Consider the following 23,810-nt stretch of genomic DNA (forward strand, 5'->3'; position numbering starts at 1 on the left):
GCATAAAGATTGCACACTTAAGTTTAACCTTGAACACATCAGATCTGTTGCATGGCAACTGAAATACAACCTGAGTGTACGTGTTGCGACAGCTTCTAATAACATGTCCTTATACTATACCTACACTCATGGTACATCTCTGTTCTCATTAAGCAGGAAAAGAGAAGTCCTGTGGACTGCGTAAGTCTGGAAATGTCAAAATATTTCTACAAAATTAGCTGAATATACTTATTCTGAATAAAACTTTTTGGGAAGACATTTAATTATGTATAAATAGCACATGCTGAATCTGCACTACCTTTTAAAATAAGCTTCCCTTCACACTTCATCTCACTTGAACATTAACTATGAACACAATTATCATACATCTGTGAAGTCATATTTTTCATAATTATGGATCTCAACAAGTACTCTTAAGAAAACTGAAAGAGAACGATGGCTTCAGATAGCTGCTGTTATGAAGACTACTAAAAAAAAGAGGAGGAGATTCTTGCAAAAGTGCCTCAAAAGCTTTGTTTAGTATGGTCTAGCTCATTCCTGATTCAGCTTCCTTGAGGTATCAAGGTAATTCAAGTAAGAGGCAACTAAAACTTTCTGACGTCAGTACCCTGTGGTTTCACTCACTACACATACATGCACAAAATCTTATCTGGGAGCTTGGGTCAAACAGTTTAGATTCACTTGACAGACCCTGTGGACATGTGGTGAGCTCACTGAAAAGAGAAACACATTGTACCTGAGAAAATACATGTTTCTGATAATACTGGAAATACTCATATGTTCTTCTTCACTGCAACATAAAAAATTGTTGTAAACTGGGTTACTGAGTTGCTAAACCAAAAAAATGCTTACGATGAAGCAAGGAGGAGATGAGGAAGAAGAGTACATTACAAAAATATGCTGTGATTCAAGCAGAAGTCTCTGGATAAATTTAGAGCTCATGCTCAAAGACATTCCATTCGTTTTTGTATCTCTGGGTTTTCTTGGTTTTGTTTGTTCATTTATTCATATCCATGTTCTTTGGCATCCTCAGTAAATATCAGGACAGGTCTAATGCTGGCCACCAAGAATCTAAGGATACTCAACAGATGTTAAACTATAGGCTGAATATCATGATAAAAGTAATAAAACCAAAATGGTATTTCCGTCCATGTATTTATTTAGAAAGAGTTTAACATTATCACTGCCATTTCCTAGATGGACGAGTGAGATGCAATGAAGAGGACAAAGGAAGCAAGAATGGACCTGGACAGGGAAAAGCCTGTTCAAGGAGCTGACAAGAGCAGAATATTCTAGAACAAATATAAGAAGGGAAATGAGGGTCATTCACTTCAAACCAAGAGCTTGTATTTCTATCTCCTACCCCAACTACAACAATACATAATCCACCTCAAAGAGATTATAAAAGAATAACAAAGATCATACTATAATAAGCAGAACACTGATGTGAATCTGCTAAATGCTCTCTGTTCGTAACAGATAAGAGGTGAACATATTCTTAAAACTGTATTGTAAACAGAAAGATAAATAGTGAACTATGAAGTTTTGTCATATACCATTTCTCTCCATTGATTTTAATGCAGGAAAAGTGTTTTTTAATACAGTAGCTGTAGCTATTGCCATTATTACCCATAACAAAAACGATCATTTGCCTGCATCTAACTGCTTTAAAACATGTGCCTTTGACATCAAGTTTTTAAATACCTGCCCTGTTCTGAAAGAAATACAGGGTTTTTTTTCCCTTGAACTATGTATATTTAAAAATTATCTCTTGCTTATAGAGGGAAAGTATACAATACAAAAAGCATAAAACCCTCACCAAAAGCAAGTATTCAAGCTCCATTCCTCACTTCCTCCAAAACAGAAAAAGAAAGAAACAAATAAACAAAAAAGCAACAACAACAACAACAAAAAAGCAACACCTCACTATAACAACAAAAAGGACAAAATTTCGAAGTTTCAAAAGTGAGGAAGTGAGGTAATTTGTTATATTTTTATATCACAAAAGCTTTGAAAGAAACTTCAGAGCAATAAAGCCTTTGGTAGATAAGAGTATTCTGCCAGGCCATTCCACACACAGGTTTACTGGAAACAGAAAGCTTCTCACAGCCCCAGATGCGCATAACATTTAGAGCAGAGGAAGAACAAACCAGCCAATTTCAATTGCTAAACAGCACACCAGAATATGAAAACGTCATCCAGCTGCACAGGAGTCCGGATTCAGAATATAATTTTACATGTTTAAACTGGTCATTCCCCGTGTAGTCATTTTGAATTTCAGTTAAGCTAAATTGGGAAAATGAGGGACACATTCAGCAAAGCTGACATACCTGAGTACCAATTTTGTTTTCTCTGTATAACAGAACACACAGACAATAAAGTCCATACTACCTATCACTTTTCTTTAGCTGAACCTGTCACAGGTTATTTTCAAAGAACCTATTTTCATGCAACTTTTCCCCCTACAGCTTCAAAACCTGCATTTATATAGCCTCTAGGTCAATACACAGGTCAACCCACTACAGCACAGTGGCACCTACACGTGGAACAAAACTTACTTTTCCAACCGTCCTTTTTCCTGATACTTTAAATGATACTATGTTCTTGAAAAGCATACTCAGAATAATAGCTAAAATAATAAAAACATATTTTGAGGTAAGAAAACAAATCCAATAAACACCTACCTGAACCCACTGGAGATGAACCAACACTAAGACTTTGTAAACTTCCATTCCTGAGCAAAGTTGGAGATTTTTGAAGACCAGAGCTTGTCACACTTCCTGCAGCAGATGCCACAGATGAAGTTGGGGAAGCAGAAGAAACTGAAAGATGGGAAAGACCTTCTTGACTTTTATTTCCTTTAGGTCGACCAGGCCCATGTTTACTTTGCTTATTTCCTTTCCGTTTCTTCTCTGTTACAGTTTCTTCTTCTATACCAGAAGTTTGAGCTCGTTTGTATGCTGTAGAAGTAAGGCTTGAATTACTTATGTCTCCAGGTGAGCTGTCAAAGTTTTTAGATTGGGAAACAGCTGCTGACGATGAAGTGAGACCAATTAAGGAAGTGAAACAATTGACTCCTCCCTCTTGGCTCCCAGCCTCTCCTTTATGTACATCTTTGGTTGAAGAAGCCTGTTGAGAATGCGTGAAACTGTCACTTCGCAGATCTGTGTCTGTAAAACTCAAAAAATCTTGGGGAGACTGAACTGAACTTCCAGAAGATGACTTTATGCTCCCAGGAGTGCCCAAAAAGCTTCCTAAAAATAGAAAGAAGTACAATTATGTTTTTCCCTGTAGTTGATGAAAACTGATGGGAAGTATTACAATCTTAGAATAAAAAACTTTAATGTGAAAAGGCTTTCATGAAAAGCTCTATCAAGAGCTAAAGAATTTTTTTAATAACTCATTGGTTCTCCTGCTGATCTTCACCTTGCTGGATATGATTCTCACATTCTTGTCTGAGATTCAGATTTGCATCTGGGGCACAAACAAGGTGAAAATGAATAAATCAATATTACTTTGTTGCTTGGGCAACTTTAACATCCATCACGTTTTGAAGCCATACCCAACACTTGGTACAAATTGGAGAAGGTTTTTTTGAACATACACATATATAACAAGAAAGTTGATAGAAATGTGCTATGATCACATGTACACTATGCCTGCAATCTTCCTTACCATTCTACCTAAAATCAAGGGTGTGACAAGGTTTGGCTTGTCACAATTTGGCTTAATTCTCCCTGGCTGAGGAGGAGTTCCACAGAAGACATATTTTTCAAAAGCACAAGAAAGTGAAAAACAGTGTATAAAATTGGCATTTTAAGACTTCTTTAGTACTGTCACAGAATCATAAAATCTTCCATGTAACAGTATTACATCCCTTCTTCAGTATTTGAAATGCAGTAATTTCATCACTCTATTAGTGCATTCAAGGCAGAAAATGAAGCAGTCTTGGGAACTACACACATCTACTTGCACTAAAATTCACTAATTTTATATAGGTGTGTGTACAGTTTCACAGAATTCAGACTGATGACAACACCAAGAAAATATTCCTAAACATGACATTAGGTATAAAAAACTCCATGTCCTTTAAAAACTAGTCTTTTATCATTAGTACTCCACTAAACACTGTTTAAAATTCCATTTAAAATACAATTTACATAAATACAGCTATTTAAAAAAATGCAGTATCATTGTTCTGTATTTTAAGTAAGTCATATCATCTTCACTTAATGCAGCCCAAAAGAAAATACATGCACATAGTAAAGATCTATTTTGCGATCTGCAATAGGATTTTTCTGTAAATAAAGAATTCCAGAAGGGGATTTTCAAAATTTTGATAATTTAAACAACAAAAAAAAACCCCTTCCTCTTCTTTCAAGTAAAAAAAAAAAAACTGAAATATTGAAAGAGCTCTGGACAAATTTACAAGTGTTTACTGCATAAATAAATCCAAAGGAAAATCAACATCAAATACCCTAAAGGACAGTCAGCTACTAGACACCACAGTGAAAATTACTAAAAATTACTTTACAGAAGGCCTAGTTTGTTGTGCTTCCAAACAACATGTTTCAACTACTAAGGATTTTCAAAAAAACTTTAAATTTTTTAAATAATTTTTTCAACTCAGATGAAGATGACAAAACCAAACCAAATTTGCTCTTTAGAAGTGTTCATAATGCATGTAGTGGACTTTAGCAAGTTCAAAAAGTAAAAGACTTTGTGTAACCTAAGGCAAATAAACCTTACATACTTTTTACATACTCATCTTCTGTTTATATATTTTAATGACAAAAAAAAATTAAGTAGAAAGGTCTTTCACTCTGAAGAAGACGGTATAGATTAAACACCTGCATCTTGAAAAATTATTGAGGGGCCAATGCAAATTATTGAGGGGCCTTAGCTGGTCCAGTTCTGTTCTTTAGCCAGGGCGCTGACTAAAAACCATCAGTATTACACCCTTAAAGAGCTAAGACCTCTAGACTCAAATTCATATTTAAGTTTACCCCAGACTAACTTTCTGGCACATAAATAGACTTCTGTTTGCAGCTAAAGAGAATACTTTAACAGTCTGAAAAAAAAAGCATCAGTTCTGCCCTTTAAAAATGTACAACCTTCTTTTTCATGTTATTGCTATAAACATTTTTACCCTGAAAAAAGTTGGATTTTTCCCTGAAGTGAAATAACATTCTCAGTATTGGAGATAAAAGATTAACTACTTTTCAAGTTCTGCATACATAAAATTTCTAATTCATGCCAAAGCAGAAGTTGTGTTACAGCGTAACAATCAGTACCTTGCTGAAAAGGGCTAGCTGCAGTCACAGTTGTTCCTGGATTTCTTCCAGCACCAGGCTTTCTTCCCCTCTGACCTGAGCTGTGACCTGCAGATTTCTTCCCTTTGCTCTCTGACCCTCTAGCCTCTGAAGAATCTTTTCCACTTGAAACATGTGTAGGAACTTCCTGGAAATTTGCATTTGTAAATCGAGCTGAGGTATCTTCCAGCCGCTTCAAGGAGCCTGACATGGAGTTGTTGCTAGTGCTTGTGTATGTCTGGCATTTTAAAAGAGAGAAGAAATTAAAGAAACAAGTCACACAAAAAACTGTAACAACTGTTTAAAGGACCTCATTCTTTCAAACAAACACAGAAGTGTTCAAATACTACTGTAACTAGAAACAGCAGGAATTACAGCAGCTGAACTGTGAAGTTTCTCAGCAAATAACTGAAGTACATAAAACATTATTTTGTGGGAAAAAAATTAATAATGGCTTTGGTTGGAATTCTTACCTGAGGTAAATGGAAAAATCTCATGAGTACCGTCTTTATAGTCTACTTAAATAGGATATTGTTACTCTTTGCTAAAAATTAAAAATTAGAAAAAAAAACTTCTAATGCTTTTCTGAACATACAATTTTTATGCCTTTTTTTTGTTAAACTGGAAATGTCGCTCCATCAGCAGTGGAACTGTTCATCCTAAGAACTTGGATTTTGAAGATTTTATAGCCTCAACAAACCAAAATCGGCTCCCTGGCATGTGAACCATCCCCCATTCATCCAATTCCTTAAGAATCACCAAGTAAAGAAGACACATGAGAGAGCTGATCAAGATACACTTACTTCAAACCCGCTCTCTGACACGTACAAAAACACTCCTGAGCTCCTAATGCAAATTTCTTCCTCAACCTCTACCCCAAGACTTCTGAGTCTTTTCTACACTCATACACCCTCCAAAGGACCTTTAAAAATTTCATCGTTAGAATTTGTCTGTTGAATTTTACCAGAATTATCCCTATTGGTGAACAATAGTCAAAAGAGGTTTCATAGAAAGTAATTAGGTGGGCAGGGAAACTGCATGCACAATATTAGGAAACCATACAAGGGAATATTATTGTTCTCACAACTGAAAAAAATGTGGAGTTGTGGTAACAGAATTTTAATAGCATAAGAAAGAAAATGAAAGCAAAATCAGGAAAAAAAATACCACTGTGATTTATACTCAAGCCACCTAGTAAAACAGCTGTTTAAAGCTTCTTAAAAAAACACGGATCAAACCTAGAAGCTACTCATCTGTTCAACACGAGCTTGTCTATTTCAGTTCTTTACAGAATAGAATTTAAAATAGTATCTACAGTTATCTCCATTAAAGACCACACAAACACATGCCTCTTAAAACTGAGCATATACACACATCTTCCCTGCCCGAAGTAGGATGCCTGCTGAATTTAGGCCTACAACAGAATGTTTCTTCATCTTTACATATAGCTTTGTATAGCAGCTATACAAAGTTTTCCATATTTTACTAAAATAGCTAAGACATTTACATAAACCTTACTTTTCAGTTGCAAATGACAGAAGACAACTAAATATACAAGCTTTGAGGAAAGCAAATATTTCAATCTATTTGCATACCAGGCCAGGCAATGACAAGTAGGCATTAATTTGCAAACACTGCGCTGTGAATTGGTTTGACTGCAAGCCTGAATCCCACTCCTGGCAGATTTTGAAGAATATGCATACACAACACAGATCTGCTTTGGAAAATTTTGCTCCCACAGCTATTTGAGTTTCAGAAGGTGCTATAAGGTGTACTGAAATCTACATGCTTACTCAGAGAATCAGGAGCACTAATGTGATGAAATATACCCTAAGCACAGAGAGTTACTGTCACGTTTATGCTCTCCATCTATCACTCTGTGCGCCCTCAAGAGTTACACCATCCATCAGCAGCAAGTCTTAAAACTTGTGGGGATTTATGGTAAACGTGCAATAATCACTCTTGGAATACACAGTATGTCCCAAGGTTTGAGTGGCCTTTAGCCCTAAGCAGATGTATAAGGCAGTACCGTTGCACAGAGAGGGGAAGGACATGACAAGTAATTCCCCACAAAAATGCCAGATGCTAAGAGCAGAGTCTGAGCAAAAACTAACCAACCCCCCCAAAAAAACCCCAAAACCAACACTGGGTTTTTGCATGGCCATGTTTTGTTGGGGGACTATATGCAGGGCTTCTGTGAGAAGCTGCCAGAGGCTTCCTCCATGTTCGATGCAGCCAATTCCAGCTGCCTTCAGGACTGACCCAATGCTGGCCAGGGCTGAGCCCATCGCAAATGGTGGTAACACCTCTGTGACAAGATACTGAAGAAGTAAAAACAAAAAAGGGTTATTGGGCAGATGTAACTGCAGCCAGAGAAGAGCACACTGAGAACATGTGAGAGAACCAACTCTGCAGACACCAAGGTCAGTGAAGGAGAGGGAAGAGGTGATCCAGACACCAGAACTGAGATTCCCCTGCAGCCCACAGTGAAGAGCACGGTGAAGCAGCTTTGCCCCTGTAGCCCATGGAGATCCAAGGGGATGCAGAGATTGACCTGCAGCCTATGGAAGAAACCCACACCACAGCAAGTGAGGAGGCTGTGACCCCATGAAGCAGGCTCCTGGCAGGACCTGGAGACCTATGGAGAGAGGAATCCTGCTGGAGCAGGTTTCCTGACAGGACTTGTGACCCTGTAGGGGATCCACACCGGAGGCAGGCTGTGCCTGAAGGACTGCACCTGTGGAGAAGTGATCCACGTTGCAGCAGTCTGTGGAGAAGTGTAGCTCATGGGATGGACTCAGGATGGAAAAGCTTTTGAAGGACTGTCTCCCATGAGAGGGATGCTGGAGCTGGGGGAAAACTCTTCTTAAACAGCTGCAGGAGCAACCAGTGACAAACTGATCATAACCCTCACTCCTCATCTCCCAGCACTGCTGGAGGGAGCCAAAGCTCAAAACATGAAACAGAATTTTTTTACCAGAAGTAAATACAGGGCTGACGGCTCTTCCCAACTAAGAAGGCAGGCAGAAGAAGAGGGAGCAAAGAATTCAAATTCCTAAGTTATTGTAGTTCTTCTTGAAACATTCTGTATCTAGGTCCCAAAAGTGAAAAAATGTAGTGCTACTATATTAATCAAAGAGTAGTCAGGCATTTCTTATTTCAAACTTTTTTCAAACTTAACTAATTCAGACTGAACAACATTTGCTGTGACATTACAGGGATGCCACATTACAAAAGTGCCACTCGAAATAGCAGGGGCTGGAACCTCCGTTTAAATTCTGCAGCCAATTCAACTACACTACCAGAAGGTAAATTCAGTTTATTGTGCAGCCTTTCACAATTCTACCTAAAGAAATCACTCAGCCAGATAAAAACATGCTTTAAGACATCACCTGCATAAATGGTCATTACCACTGGATTTACAAAGGTTTAACATCTTTAAAAAGGAAATACAAACTTCATTTCAAATTTCAGTTCCCCCCACAGGAACATTATGGTAGCAGAAGTGATTATATATCATGATAAAGTCATGCATTCAATATAACAAAAGACTGCTGTGAAACAGGGATCAGGTTCAAATCAATTCTAGCAACTCAGTGTAAAAGGGCACATGAAAGTAATACATTAATAACAATATTCTGAACCAAATATTCATCTTAGAAAAAAAAAAAGTTTGTTTCATTACTAAAATTTTGATGTTTTGAGGAACACATTATGAGTTTATAGCCTAGAAAAGCAAATGCATGGAAATGGTGCTAAAAGGATTTAGGAAAAAAAATTAACTGAAGGAACTAGCCACAACAACAAGAAAAAAATCACTTCCATATATGCCATAGATATGATTAGAAAACATCATCACACTTAGGAACCTCTGAACACCAATTTTCTAATAAAAACACCAATAAAAAGCTGAACACAAATTTTCCTGATGATTTGAAGCAGTATTAAAAAAGGCAATAAATGAAGCAAACAGGTTAGGTAAAGAAAACCCACATGCAAAAGATTAAATAAAACAACTAAAAGAGCATGATGATATTCAAATTCCACAATTAATATTCTGTTTTAGTTTAATTAAGTTATAATTTAAGTTCTAGAATTAGAGATTTTCTGTTCATTGTAGTTTTTGCCCTAGCTCATCCTTGTGACTATCCACAGGAGTAAACCTTGTAACTAGGAAAAGAATAGGGAGGACAAAACAATTAAAAATAAGCTTAGCAGAAAAACAGAATCTAACTGTGTCTTTGGCATTAAAAGCATATTCTAATAGGCAGAAGATAATCAGTATTTCCATATGTTTTCTTTTACAGAAATATACAGTAATAACACTTTTTTGTAAAAGCTTATGATGATTAGATAATCAAAGTGCAAGAAGATTGTAGTTTAAAGAAGGTTCCACCCAAGTCCCCACAATGCCTCTCTTACAGGCTATGAAGTTTACAAGCTGTTTCAGACTCAAAAGGAGTATGTTTAGGGCAGATTAATAAAATGAAATAACCAATCATATGGACCAGTCAGTACTACTCAAAGTGTTCTACAACCTGATTTCAATAGAAACTGTCACACCCACTGACTGCAATCTTTAATTGCTCTTAAATCAAACCAGCAAAGACTGACTCTATCTTTTCTTCTATTTTTTTAAATAGAGAGTTATTGAGAGTCTCAGAAAACCACTAAGTTTCACTTGACACAACAACATCAAAGAGAATACAGCAGAACAAAAAACAAGACTGAAGAGAAGCGTGAGCTACAAATAATGGGATGTTAGCAGGTAAAAATTCTTAAGTTAATAATCTTACGACAGACAAAAAAGAAATGTGCGAAGCATACTAAAAATCCAACTTTCTTGGAGATTATTCTTGAAATTGATACCACTACTTGAGAGCATACTTCCAAAGACCAGAGAACGTTGATATTTGAATCGTTTTACCCTGTCCTGATGAGATCTTGGTGTACCATATGCAAACACACATTTGTTGAATGTAACACCTCAGCAACCAAACCACACAAGTTAAACACAAGCCTGAACACCTTTGCTAAAACATGATGATCTGTGTACTAAGCATAATTCAATTCAAACCATGAGTCCCTGACTCTGATGTCAAACATCCCCACATGAATGGAACACGTTTTTTCCAACTTTGAAATCAGAAAACCCATTTCTCAATAGTACTGCCCACTCTGTAATGCCAACATTAGCCTCATTTGATTGGTGGATAGCAAAAGTGATTCTTGATGAGTACAATGAGAACTGTCATTATTTTACCCTGTATATTGCTGCTGGAATTTGGTATTTTCTAACACATCAACACAAAGGAAAGCTCAGAGAACCTAAGAGAACAGCCTGCTAATAAGGCAAATTGTAAGTATACAAAGCATGAGCTGCAATTTCATAACTACCAGTTCTAAATGCTTACAGGTTCAGTGTCAGCTCAGCATACACAAGTGAATTTTGAAGGACAATCTAAAACTTCTCAAATTATTAAATATATCTCAATTAAGTAAAAGTTACTGGAGTATCACTGGTACCTGACTCACAATTTAAGTACAAAACCCTAAGCCTTTCTCCATATGGTAAACCATATGGAGAAAAAAGTATTTTAGCATTTTACATTACAGGAAAAAATACCCAGAGTGCTTGATAATTACAGAATTTATGCCATTATAAATTACAGGAGCCAAAGCTCCTGTATATATAGTGGAATGATTATCATGAAATTTTGGCATAAGTAACTGAAACGGAAGAAGAGAAAAAACACATTGACTTACTTTTTCTGTAGTTACAGTAAGAGATGGAACCAAAGATGGTGAGGACTCGGACTGCTTCTTATATTTTTGCTTGTGTTTATCTTTCTCTTTATATTTCTAGAAGTTGCAAAAGACAACAGAAACTAAGTTCAGCTTCACCTTTAACTTAACCCATTCTGTATTGCATCAAGTGTTACCAAAATTGAAGAGAGATGGCAATAATGTCTGTGCTATTTGGAAAACACATTAATGATTTGAATATTTAATAACATTATTTTATAAAAGCAAATCAAGTATTTATATTTGTTTTCAAAGTACACAAACTAAAATTCTTCAATTATGACCAGCATTTATGAAGGCACTGTTGTTAGTATGAACCACCTTTACAATAATCACTTAATCAACAAAAGAAACTGGATAAAAAACAAGAGACATGGCTTCTGTTTCAAAGATCTTCACTGATTCATTTTTCACCAAAGGTTTCAGGCGTATCTCTGCACCTGCATAGTATTTTTGGGGGAATACTAATGTAAATTAATACAAGGTTTTAGCCTTGGTTTTCCCACTGACATCTCCATGTACAAGAATGTGAAATCTGATTTAGATTCCATTTCCAAAAAAGGGACATACATTTTACAGACTAAATAAGTACTTTCCACAGTAAACTGAATAAAATATCAACAGCTATACAAATCAAATGTGCTTCCTAAAAGACCTGAGAATGTAATTAAGTGGGGTTTTTTTTGGGGTTTTTTTATAATTTTTATTTTTTAAACATGAATGAAGCATTGGCAGTGTGAACAAAATTGTGCCAACAGAGGGAAAATAACTTCTTATCCCAGAGCCTTTACAGTATAACAGAAGTCTTTCATACTGGCAGAAATCAATTTTTGGAGGATTACACAATCAGACTCAAATTGTATTTGTCTGAATAGTTTAGGAAAATCCCTTACAAAAATAGCCAGTCTGACAAAACTAACAATTAAACTTAGAACACAGAAGTTCAGTATTTTACGAGTCTAATCATCAACAAGCCATTTTTTCCTCAGCAATGTAATATGGTTTACTTAAACAGTATCAAAAGATGCAAAGAAACTGCAGCTGTGAGAGAAAGTTACTTACAAGCTACTGACACTCAAGTATTATATTTCTTTAATCATGTATTTGTGGAATTTTTGTGAACTAACACAAAACTCTGCAGAACAGCACAATGTATGGCTATTTGTTCAGACTGCTTCTACAAAGAGCTAGTAAAAAATGTGTATATATATGGATTGACACAGGGAGTTTAAAAATGCCGTTGAGGAGCTTGAAAAGATGTTTAAGTCTGAACAGCCACATGAAAACTCAGTAATTGTTCTGAATCTTAAAAACTATCCATGCTGACCTTTAAACGATCCAAATGATTGTCCAGACTTTCAAAGGAACATCATTTGTTCAACAGCATCTGCAAAACCACTCTCACCAAGGACCAGGACAAGATGCAATACGTACATACTCTATTCAGGTATGACCAAGTATCACCTTTCTATTTCTATCACAATGGAAGAAACAGCAGAAACTTATTTCATGGAATCTGCTGAGAGACTAAGAGAATGGGTTCTCAAATTCTCTAGTAAAGCAGAATCAATTAACTGACAACCTAGATGCAAAGCTGAAAGCAAGACACTTTTATCTTTTTTTGTGAACTGTACATACCAGGTGACTGACTTAGAGATCACCTCTAACCAGCCCAAACCCATTTAACTAAACTGATTTTGCCTGGAATAAAATACAGTTTAACTAAGAAAGTTCATTAATCAAGTAAAAAAAGCTATCATCACCAAACTATTATGTAAAACTATACTTGCTAGATACAATATATAAAGTTCTTTTAAACTTCTTAAAACTCAAAGACAGGTACACTTTAAAAAGTTGATGGTGATTTCTAGGTTTGGAGTTTTTAAAAATTCAAGTGAACTTGGGGGTATTTTTCCTGCCACATGGACAGAAACATGGAGTTTTTCCCTTCATAATAAAGTGAGCAGGTGTCATAATTCCAATGACATACACCATAAGGTAATATAGGCTTGTTGAAGGAGCTTTAGATCAGGGAGATTGTGTTTGTTTCTTTAGCGTTTTTCTGGAGGGAAGATTGTTTGTCTCTTTTTAGACCTGGAAAACACATTAGAAAGAAGAAAAACTACTATGGAGATGAAGGATTCAAACACACTGTGCAGTCTTTCCAATAACATCTTAAATGCAACAGTCCCCAAAGCAGTACGCATACTAATAGAAAAGCAAGCAGGAATTAAGGAAAACCAGCAGCATCCACACCAAGATTGCCACATTATCCATTGGTTCTGCTGATGCAAGAAACTTTCACCAGTGCTAAGCTACCAAACTCACAACATCATCAGTCAATGTGTTTAGAAAAATTGAGTAACAATTTCATTGGACCCCAGACAAGCTTCAATAAGGAAGCTATGGCTAACCACTGCCTGAGTTTCTTTGGCTTTCATTATTCAAATAATTCAAATAATTCTTAAGAATTTTTTATTTATAATTTTGGAGCCAAGGGACAATGACTTTAATACACTTTAAGATGAAACTTCACAACCATAACAGTAAACAGTAAGAAAACTTTTAAATCAACATGTTTTACAATCTTTTCTGTCAACTTTCTAGTGTTCTTTTACTTTCAGTGGTAATTTCATCTAAAAGGCAAAAACCATAACATTCTGATCAAAGGAACACTTAGAACACTTACTAGGACTTATAATTACATTTTGTAACATACTGAAATCAAAAGTAGTCCCTACACATAAGGAAGTGTCAAGAAGGACAAGGGACACAAGAACAGCAGGAAGGAAGGGGGCATAGCTTGATTTTTTTAAAGTGAAGTATCAGCAACCACATCAAATTCCCCTCCCAGATTCAAACCATCAAGACAAAGTCTGCCAGGGCAGCTTACCAAGGTTACAGCTTTCCACTCAAAGCCACTGCAGGAGTAACCCATCCAAAGTCTCTCTGCATACAAATACGTCATACACAATACACAAGACATCTACTGTCCTTAACTCTGCATTTACTCCTCCTTTTAGGTTATACCTCCTCTCACCATCTTTCCTTTTTTTTTTTTTAATCATCTTTTTGTCTTCCCAATGAAAGTTAAGAAGTATTACTTCTGAATGTGACTGACTTTAAATGCATACAAAATCAAAGAACTGGAGAACACTGCAGGAAAATCTCTGAAAAAAATGCTTAGCTTTTACACTGGTAAGAATAAAAATTTCAACAACAAGCTGCTGAGACTGCTGAAGAGACGTAACTTTCACAAAATGACTTCCTGCAGTTGCACCCTCTTCTACCAAAAAGACGCATAAAAAGTATAAGAAGAGTTCTGAAATATCCACTTTGGAATTCAGAACAGGATTAACAGAGGGACATGAATTCCCACAACATGTAACAAATATGACAGCTTTTAATCAAGTCTGTCTCAAAGGCCACACAAACTAGCCAGGTCCCCTACTCCCAGAGAAACAGGAAACTGTTAGCTCCTCATGGGACAACTCCACATGCTTTACTTTTGTAAGATCTCTATTCAGTCACAGCTCTAAAAAACTCCAGAAAAAACATAGCAACAGCTCACCAAGATAAACATTCATCCACAGAACCACAGAGGAACCCCCTCATTCTAGGAAAAATGGGATCAAATTCTGATATTTTACAAGCTTTACTGTGAGGAAAATAAAGGACAGAAATTACTCTGAACAAGGACTGAAAATAATATTGGCAGTGAGTGAAAGCTAAGGGAGCATTAACAGCAGGCAGAACACACATATCCCATTTATATACTTAGGAATGAGTTCAGATGCTCCAAACTCCTTTGCAGAGCTGATAAATGTAATCTGTACATTCTTCAAAACCAAGATTTAGCAGAAGACACAATTCCAAGGAAGAATATATTAAAAAAATAAAGGTCCAACAACAAAATTGACCAAGGAAACTTTAATCTTGGTTCACAAGTAAGATAACTGAGCAAACCAGATTCAGGCAGCTCCTGAAATCTTTCTTACTGTAAGAAAAGTAAGGCATAACTGCCACGCAGCCATTGGGTAAGCACCTGTGACAATATTCATCCTGAACAACTTGAAGAGCCTGGATTTATCGTGCAGCTAAATAACAATACAAAATGCCTTGAGTTCGTACATCATGATTAATCAGAAAGCTTTATTTGTCACCAGGGATCTCGTTTTTGGCTTTTGTTTCTTACCTAAAAAATTATGTAATCCCACCTTAACTCCAACAGCTACATGTTGCTAGATAACAAAACAATTATGGTGCAAGAGTTTTGGAATTCTACAGCACCTTCTGTACACTGCTTTCTTTTAAGCAGGGGGTAGGAGAATGAAGAAGGGGAAGGAAAACATTCTGATTGCTTCTGTTTCTCCCACAAAGATTCAATCTACAAAAACATTACATGACTTCATAAATACACTGTGGTTCCAATTTTTCTTTTTTTCAGCTCATTAACTTATTTCATCAATTTAAAGATCAGCACTTGCTCATTCATTTTCTTTCACTTACTTTCAGAGAAACATTTGTCAGGAGTGAAAAAGACCAGCATCCTATCAAAATATCAAATTAAGGATTACATGTGTAACTACATTTTAGCTCTGATCTGTTACCAGCAGAGAGATATTATAAAATGTATCTTTTCAAACTTGGACTTCAATGTTTGGAAAAATGAACAACACCAGTGAACAGTAGTTCACTCCTAGTGAACTAGAATTTCTTCTTGTACACAAGAAATTAATGAGTTCAGCTTTTCTTTTAAATGGCATTAAAATTCATAACATTTCCACATGGAAGTTACCATTTAACTTCTTTAAGGTATTTACACCTATTTGCAATTCATTTTTGTCTTGGGAATGCATAGCCCTCTTGAAAGCAGTTTCTAGAGGAGTTTATTTGATTAAAATATATTCCAAAGATCAGCATTTAACAGTTCACTGTTACAAAGGAAGAAAAAGGTTTTGTGACCCCACTCTCACTTTTCTCAGAGTGTTTAGCTTGTCAGACCTTCCCACTCAAACTGCTGAACAGCAGCAACAAAAACCAAGAGGAGTTTTCTAGTTTTTAGTGAGCTACATTAGTTCTGTGAAGGGATATGAAAGATGGATGGTAACAGGCACAAGAGGCAGATGCAGAACAGAGAAGCAAGAGCTCATGGGCTCAGGGAACAGGCTAACTTCTGTTTTGGAAGAATTAAAACACATGCACACTACCAGCAACCACCAGTGCTTAGTCCTTCAAGACCAAACTAATTGGGTTGACTTTGTATTACTGCATTTTTATGCCTTCTCTATTACAAAAATCCTTATCCTCAACTACCTTTTACGGTTTCAAGTTTTTCAACCTCAACATTGTAAAATCCACTTTCCTTATTGATTACTGTAAGCAAAATCGTGTGATTGCCTAAACCCCTAATTTTTCAGCTGCTGTTTGACTTCCTCAAATAATTCCAATGTATCAGAATGTTCTATTAGCACAAAGTACTCATATCAGTTCTTTTGCCATTTATAGATTTTCTGCACTTTGTATCACCAAACACTGTAAATCCTGAGCTGTCACATCACAACTAACATCCTCAATGGAAAGCTGTGCATAGCTCTTGCTCATCCCAAATAAAAGCCAGATCTGCCTGGCCTCTTATTTCGGACTAGTAGCTATTAGTAATATAACCATAATAATAACTGCAGAATGAAAGATGACTACAGTCCCTAAATTTCAAACTCAAATCCTAATTTATCTTATTTTTATAAGAACAGCCCTTGCTCAGGCACTCATCTAGCTAACATATTAAACAGTATAACCCACAGCAGAAAAACTTAGGGCAGCAGCAGTAGCTGCAGTCACACAGTAATAAAAGGATACAGGCATGAGATAGTTCATAGGGAGAGGTAGGACACTACTGCCAGCATTATTCATACACATACAGCTCTAAGCACAACACATGTTCTTAAGAACCAGTTCTTGATTCAATTACTTAAATACTCAAAAGCCTCACTTTAACACAGAAATAATGGTCATAATTTTAACTGTCAATGGTAAAAAAACTCATGAACCAATGATAAAAATGCCATCCAAAGCTTCTATGCGGTGCAAGACTACCCATTCTTATTCAGAATGAGCTACTTCTTTGATATTTAACACTAAAATACACTGCTTCTGTTATTTGCAGAGTTTAATATTAATTGTTAGTAATGGATATGCAGTGCCAAACACTTGAGTAGCACTTTATAACTTCAAAAATGGTGCAAGATTAACTAAATCAATGCAACTACGTATTGTCAGTGCTCACCTTCATCAATTCCTATAAAAATTACAAGTTGAAATTATGTATTACGTTACATACTCTGAAATGCTCCACTGTCTGCAAGGTAACTTAAAGATACCTGTCAAATATGTATCACAAAATAGGTGAGCAGAATGGCATACAGAAGGAACCCATTCAATTTTCCTGTCTCACTCAGTTTAACATCGTAGATCATCTCTAACTGCCCATGGTCTACCAGAACCCAAAACACGGCAGGGATGAAATATACAACTTCGTAAGAAAGTAACCAGATTACCTCTAGAAACTGTTACAAAGTCAACAGTACTGACCCACATCCAAATCCAAGAAAAAGATATTTCAAAGCACCTTTTACTTCTGCACCTCTCACAGTAATAGCTGTAAGAATTGAAATAATGCTGGTGGTGAATGAGATAGAGTTAATTTACTCCATCTAGTTGGTGTGGGGCTATGTCTTGGATTTGGGCTGGAAACAGTGTTGATAACACAGGAATGTTTTCATTTTTGCTGAGCAGCCCTTATACAGGCCAAGGCCTTTTCTGCTTCTCTCCCCACCAGCGTGTGGGCTGGAGATGCACCAGAACCTGGGAAGGGGCAGAGCCAGGACAGCTGACCCTAAACGACTGAACATACCCCATGCCATATGGCATCATGCTCAGTATAGAAAAGTCAGGGAAGAAGAAGAAAGGGGGAGTGTTCAGAGTAATATCATTTGTCGTCCCAAGTAACAGTGACATATGATGGAGTCCTGCATTCCTGGGGATGCCTGAACACCTGCCTGCCCATGGGAAGTAGAGAATGAATTCCTCGTTTTGCTTTGCTTGCATGCAAAATTTCTGCTTTATCTATTAAACTGTCTTTGCCAACCCACAAGTTTTTTCACTTTTACTCTTCTGATTCTCTCCCCCATCCCATAAGGGGGGAGAATGAGCAAGTGGCTGTGTGGGGGTGAGCTGCTGGATAGGGGTTTTGAGTTTATTTTCTTCCACAGTAAAAGTCAAAGACTAAAATGTGTACTTTGAGATGGAAAAGATGGCTGCAACCTAGGTAGCCTTACAAAATTCTACATCTTGCAGAGTAGTTTTTAGATTTACCTGAGGTGGTATGTTTGTCATTTTGATTTTATAATAATTAACTAATCCCTGCTGACAAGCTTAATACTATTGAGGTGTTTGCTGTGCTAATGTACACTAAAAGTACACTATTACTCTTTTCAGTAATATATATGATGCGTTACTGTAAGGTTAAAAAAATATGAGGTAGTCAAATCAGTAATTCCATTATAATCTTGAGAACTGAGACAAAAGTTCCTACTTTTTCTCTTACTAATATAGAAGAAAATATAATTTAAATTTAGTTTATATTCTTACATATTTTTCTCTTGACCTCCACAAGAGATCATTGTACTGGTGCCAGCTTCAGTAAATTTCATGCAGTTGATTATCAGGATGACACTTATATACATAGAAAACAGCACAAGTTAACAGAGAATTTTAGCAAGCAACAAGTCAAACAAGATTGTCACCTTTCCTCTTAATCCTGCAGATAAAAATATCTATTAGTAAATACACTCAGATACAGTAGCTTTCTAATGAAATTTTGTTTACACAGCCACATGCTGTCAGTATTCCCAAATTGTGAGACAGAATCTGATATGAAGACAAAGTCTGTACAGAACAGGTACCCAGAAAGAGAAACGCTGTTCGCTGCCAACAGCAGTAAAGACTAAAGGATGAAGACATTCCCCTTTTTGAACTCATGGAACCCACACAAAAATTCAATTTTAGGAAACAGGAACTGGGTTCTGCATCTTACATAGACATAAGTGTATCAATACACTGAGACATCTGGTTAATATTTACTGACCAGCTTCTAGAGGTGTTCTAGAGGCACACTTCCTTCCCTCTGACTAAAAAGAATTTGGAGTAAGTTAACATGGATACACATCACCATTAGCATATATATCACACAGTTCTTATCCAAATAATATTTATCTAGTATTACTTCAATTATTAAAATTGAAGTAAGTTCAAAGTGGTTGCAAACCACTTTTCTTCTAGTTATCTTTAGCATTCTTACAATTTTGCTTCAGACACTAAGAGCAGTTGAAAGGAATAAACAGTCAAATATATTAAACTGATTAACAAAACTTAAGAATTTAATAAAAATGCAATGGGATACTGCATTACTGAGATGAGTTTGAAACTTTTTTCTCTAAAAAGTTACATAAAACTCCCAATGTTCAAGTAGCATCATTTAGTTTATGAAACGAGGCAATTCACAGAAGAATGACAGAATCATCTTTAAAACACTTTCTACAGCACTATAAAGTGACTCCTTGGGACTAAAACAGATTGTTGTTGTTGTTGTTGTTGTTTTTTAAGAGGAAAAAGAAACTGCTGCTTACGCAGCTGCATGATAACCCAAAACCCTGCAATCTGATCCTATTTTTACCACAGAATCATATGTGATGCATAGCAGGTCCACTTTACCTTCTCACAGTCAGTTGTTCTGAAGTGAGGAAAATCCCCAGGAACACTTGATCTGAGTGTTTACAACTTGCCTTGTAACAGCTTACACAGCACATTAAATTCATTACAAAGCATCAAGCATCTTTCTTCCAAATAAAATTCACTGCCCTGACACATGAGCAAAGGCTCCTTCAAAATGTATTATCGAAGTCTGGGCAGTTCCAAACTATGGAACTTTCAATGCACAGAGACATGGTTAAGATCTTCCCTTGCCATGGGCCTAACAACCAAAGTCCCAGCTACAGTAGAACGTGTGGAGGGTGATCCACTGCCACAACCTCTTCTTAGCTGTTCAAGTTCCTACCCACAAAATCAGAAAAGCTGTAATGTTTCTTTAAGAACAAGACAAGCAGCAAAAAGATGCCCACAATGATTAGTAGCTGAGTGTTTCAAACACTTATCCTGGCTCCTGCATTTGCTCCTCTAATGCTCTCCAACTTCTGTGACAGTGACAAGAGGCTCCTTCTCACTATTTTATTCTTTTTGCCTCTTCAATCACAACTTCTTAGACATCTGCAGTCTTCAGTCACGAGCCCGTTTTTGTTTTATTTACATTGTATGAGCCAGGATACAAACTGGAGCAGAGTTTTAAATTTTCCATTCCTGCTCAGCTCAGACCAAAGCCCTTCTAGTAGAAAAGGCACCTGCCCAATTCAGCTGCTATATAGCAGTTAATCAGTTACTAGGTAATACATTCACATTTTTCAGAAGTCATAAACATATAAAGCTAGTTACCTTGCATAATTTTCTGGCAAAAAAAAAAGACTTCTATTATACAAACGTCAATTCCAGATGTGTTTAAGTTCCTTCTATTCCAGATGTGTTTAAGTTCCTTCTTTAGTCCTTCCAAATATAAGACTACCGGTAACATTAAGGCAAGGTGTTCTTCAACAGCTTCATGGTGGCCTAAGTTTTCCCAAGAAAGCCTGAGTAAACACCTGGGGCCTGAAGAAAAGGGATATTATAATGGAATGTCAAGTGACATACTACCAATCCTCTTTATAAGGGACATAGCCTCATCACTAATCATTCCTCAATAGCATCTCTGCCACAGAAACTAACAATGCTTAGGCAGCAGTAATCAGAATATAATGAAGCTATTTATTCTGTAGCTTCAACATCATCATGAAAATTAAATCATACCAAAGGTCTGGTTAGTTTTGTTCAGGGTTTTTTTTTATTATTATATCTTTACATATTCGTTACTGATTTTGTTGGCAGAGTGCCCAGAAGAGACTAAACACACATGGAAAGGAAACACAGGCTTTCAGCTGAGTCTGTTTGTAAAAATGACAGTTACCTATATTAACATTTTCAGACCAACCTCTTTTTACTGCTGTGTACTATTTCACATGCACAAATATAGCTTTTGAGGTCTTAGCAAGAAAAGTGGTTCCAAACCACAACTCATACAGCTACTGCTTGGCAAAACAGATAGCTTTAATGATGCCTACAGATCAGATTATCCAAATTTCCAAAGATGAAAAGTAAAGCAGAAACTACAGTGGCCTTGAGGGGGATATGGGTGCCACACACACACACAAACACTACTGTATCTGTGAAGAAAGATACAAATATTTACTGTAATATGACAAAAATCTAGATTCTCAAGGGATTTACAAAAGAGGAAATGAGGAAAGTCACCCTAAAAAAACTGCCCTACTCCTCCAAGATACTCAATACAGTACATCAAACATACAGCATAAGCTGAAAAAACAGCTGACACCATTGACTGAACACACTCACTATGAAAGTCCCTCCAAGTGCACCCTGTAGATTTCACAGGTATGGCCTGGGAAGCGTAGTATCTTCAGAGAAATTCATTTAAGAAAAACAAAAAAATAAAACCCCAAATAAAACAAACAACCCCACAAACCCACACACTTACAAGTTTTGTCCATGTGAGTAAAAATCCACATATTTACTTAGATAAAACATGACCTGAAATATGATAGTAGTGAAAAACTGAGAAAAAACATGGCAAATATTAGTAAGGGTTTACCGTGCAGCTAATTCTGTAGTCTATAACTCAAAATTGGTTCCTTTCTACTAATGTGTTACTAAGAAAAAAAAAAGTTTGCCAAAACCCCGTACTTTTATGATGTTAGCCCTAAATTTAGATTTAGAGGTACAATAGCATCACAGTGCACACTCATTTCTTTACTGCCAGATAAAGATGGAATGATTCATCCACACCATTAAACAAGTCTAAAGATTAGACTTATTAGAAGATTATCCAAGAACAACTGGCAATCAATATCCATCCAAAATGGAGGGGATCTTAAAATCCAAATCAAATATTAAGGAGACTAAGAGTCTGAAGACTGACATTTGCTATTCAGTTTCCCACTTCTATAAATATAGCTTCTTTGTGTAATACAAATACAAATCAAAAGATTCTTTGATTCGGATTTTTATGTAATGATTTTTAATAATGTAAAACTAAGTTTACCCACATCCACACAAAATCCTACTAAGCTGTTTGTACCAGACGTATGCTACTGAGCAGTTTTGCATGTACTCTTAGAGGCCTAAAAAAAGTGTCAAAGCATATTTGCATTATTGTGTCTGTTATCACCCTCTACTGAATTTAGATTACAAATATCCTACAGACAACTGTTAATGCAGCAGTAATAAAACCCTAAAATTTTAATCATCATAGATTGGAAATTATTTTTAATAATACGCTAAGTCAAATCATTAAAGAACATACCACATTAGAAATCAGCAGTTATGTTCTTTGCACCCTAACAGCAACATTTCCCAGATGAGTAACAAGGTATTTTGCCAGCACAGTGGGCTTGACCACCAGTACCAGTAAAATGTGTCAAGAAGAAATGTCAGTTCTTTCATGAGAGAAAGATGTAACAGGTTGGAACACAAGGAATTAGATGCACCTCTTAAGCCACACAGTTGCTAAAATGTGTACTGCTGTTTTTCCTCCTCAAGTAGTCACAAAGGGTATACAAGAAAAGCTCTAACAGAAAATCAAGGCAAAGGAAGTCACATGGAACAGCCTTCCCAAGGGATATGTTTCAGTATCTCAAAACTGAATACAAACAGAAATAGAAAAGTGCACATACAAATGCACCTGAAGAGGTTTCCTCATTGGATTCCAGCACCTATGGTTCATCCCATGTTATTAATTATTCAGTGCTTCAGAACAAGATTTTCTTCACACTTTTCAGCAAAAATCAAATTTACCAGAAAGTGCTACTTTTAAGCAGATGTGCCACATAATTAGCAACGACAAATCCACTTACTTTTTTCTCCTTCTCATGATGTTTATCCTGAGAGTGAGAGGAAGAATCACTTAAACTTTGATCATATGACCTATTAGATCCCCGTTTGCTCTTTTTCTAAAAAGAGAAAATATATTTATGGACAGAGAAAAGGAACCATTTGAATAAATAAAAAGTATAAAGCATTTCCACTGACAAGATGCCTTATTGCTTGAGGAAAAAAACTTCAGTGCTTCAGTTACTAGAAAGCTGACTTATTAATGACACTAAAATTCACAAGACTATCGAATGTACACTAGGAAAAAAGCCTATCCCTTTATCAACTTTTACACCTCCCATAAATTTGCAAGATATGCTTTCCACAGAGAAATTAAATATGCCACATTTTAAAGGTTAAAAGATGCTAGACACATTTTCAAGTTTTCATAACATAAAACAAAAAAGATGCTGCTCAAATGAGTATCACATGAAGCCATTGTGATGCCCTGACACATGCTTGAAATGCATTGTAAGGTGACTTCATGATTTATTTATTATTCAAGCGATCTGTCTGGTATATTTTCATTAAAATGGATTAAAAACCAGGATACAGAATGCTACAGTCATGTCTGTGATTTTAAGTGGCAGATGTAATTGCCTG

At 36.3% G+C, this 23,810-nt stretch overlaps 1 protein-coding gene across 5 annotated transcripts in view; it reads right to left on the reverse strand.

The window, feature by feature from the left end:
• Positions 1-23,810, reverse strand: part of MLLT10 (MLLT10 histone lysine methyltransferase DOT1L cofactor) — a 130,532-nt gene that overhangs the window by 55,566 nt on the left and 51,156 nt on the right. For 4 of the 5 annotated variants that reach the window (XM_066316343.1, XM_066316335.1, XM_066316374.1 and 1 more), the window contains 4 exons: positions 23,192-23,287; positions 11,079-11,174; positions 5,295-5,550; positions 2,685-3,254 (listed from right to left, as the gene is read on the reverse strand). In XM_066316343.1, the coding sequence (XP_066172440.1) occupies positions 2,685-3,254; positions 5,295-5,550; positions 11,079-11,174; positions 23,192-23,287 (1,018 nt within the window). The remainder of the gene's footprint in view (positions 1-2,684; positions 3,255-5,294; positions 5,551-11,078; positions 11,175-23,191; positions 23,288-23,810) is intronic. The other variant, XM_066316353.1, reaches the window with a different exon arrangement.

The sequence above is a fragment of the Sylvia atricapilla genome, chromosome 1 (genome assembly GCF_009819655.1).
Source record: "Sylvia atricapilla isolate bSylAtr1 chromosome 1, bSylAtr1.pri, whole genome shotgun sequence".
NCBI lineage: Eukaryota > Metazoa > Chordata > Aves > Passeriformes > Sylviidae > Sylvia > Sylvia atricapilla.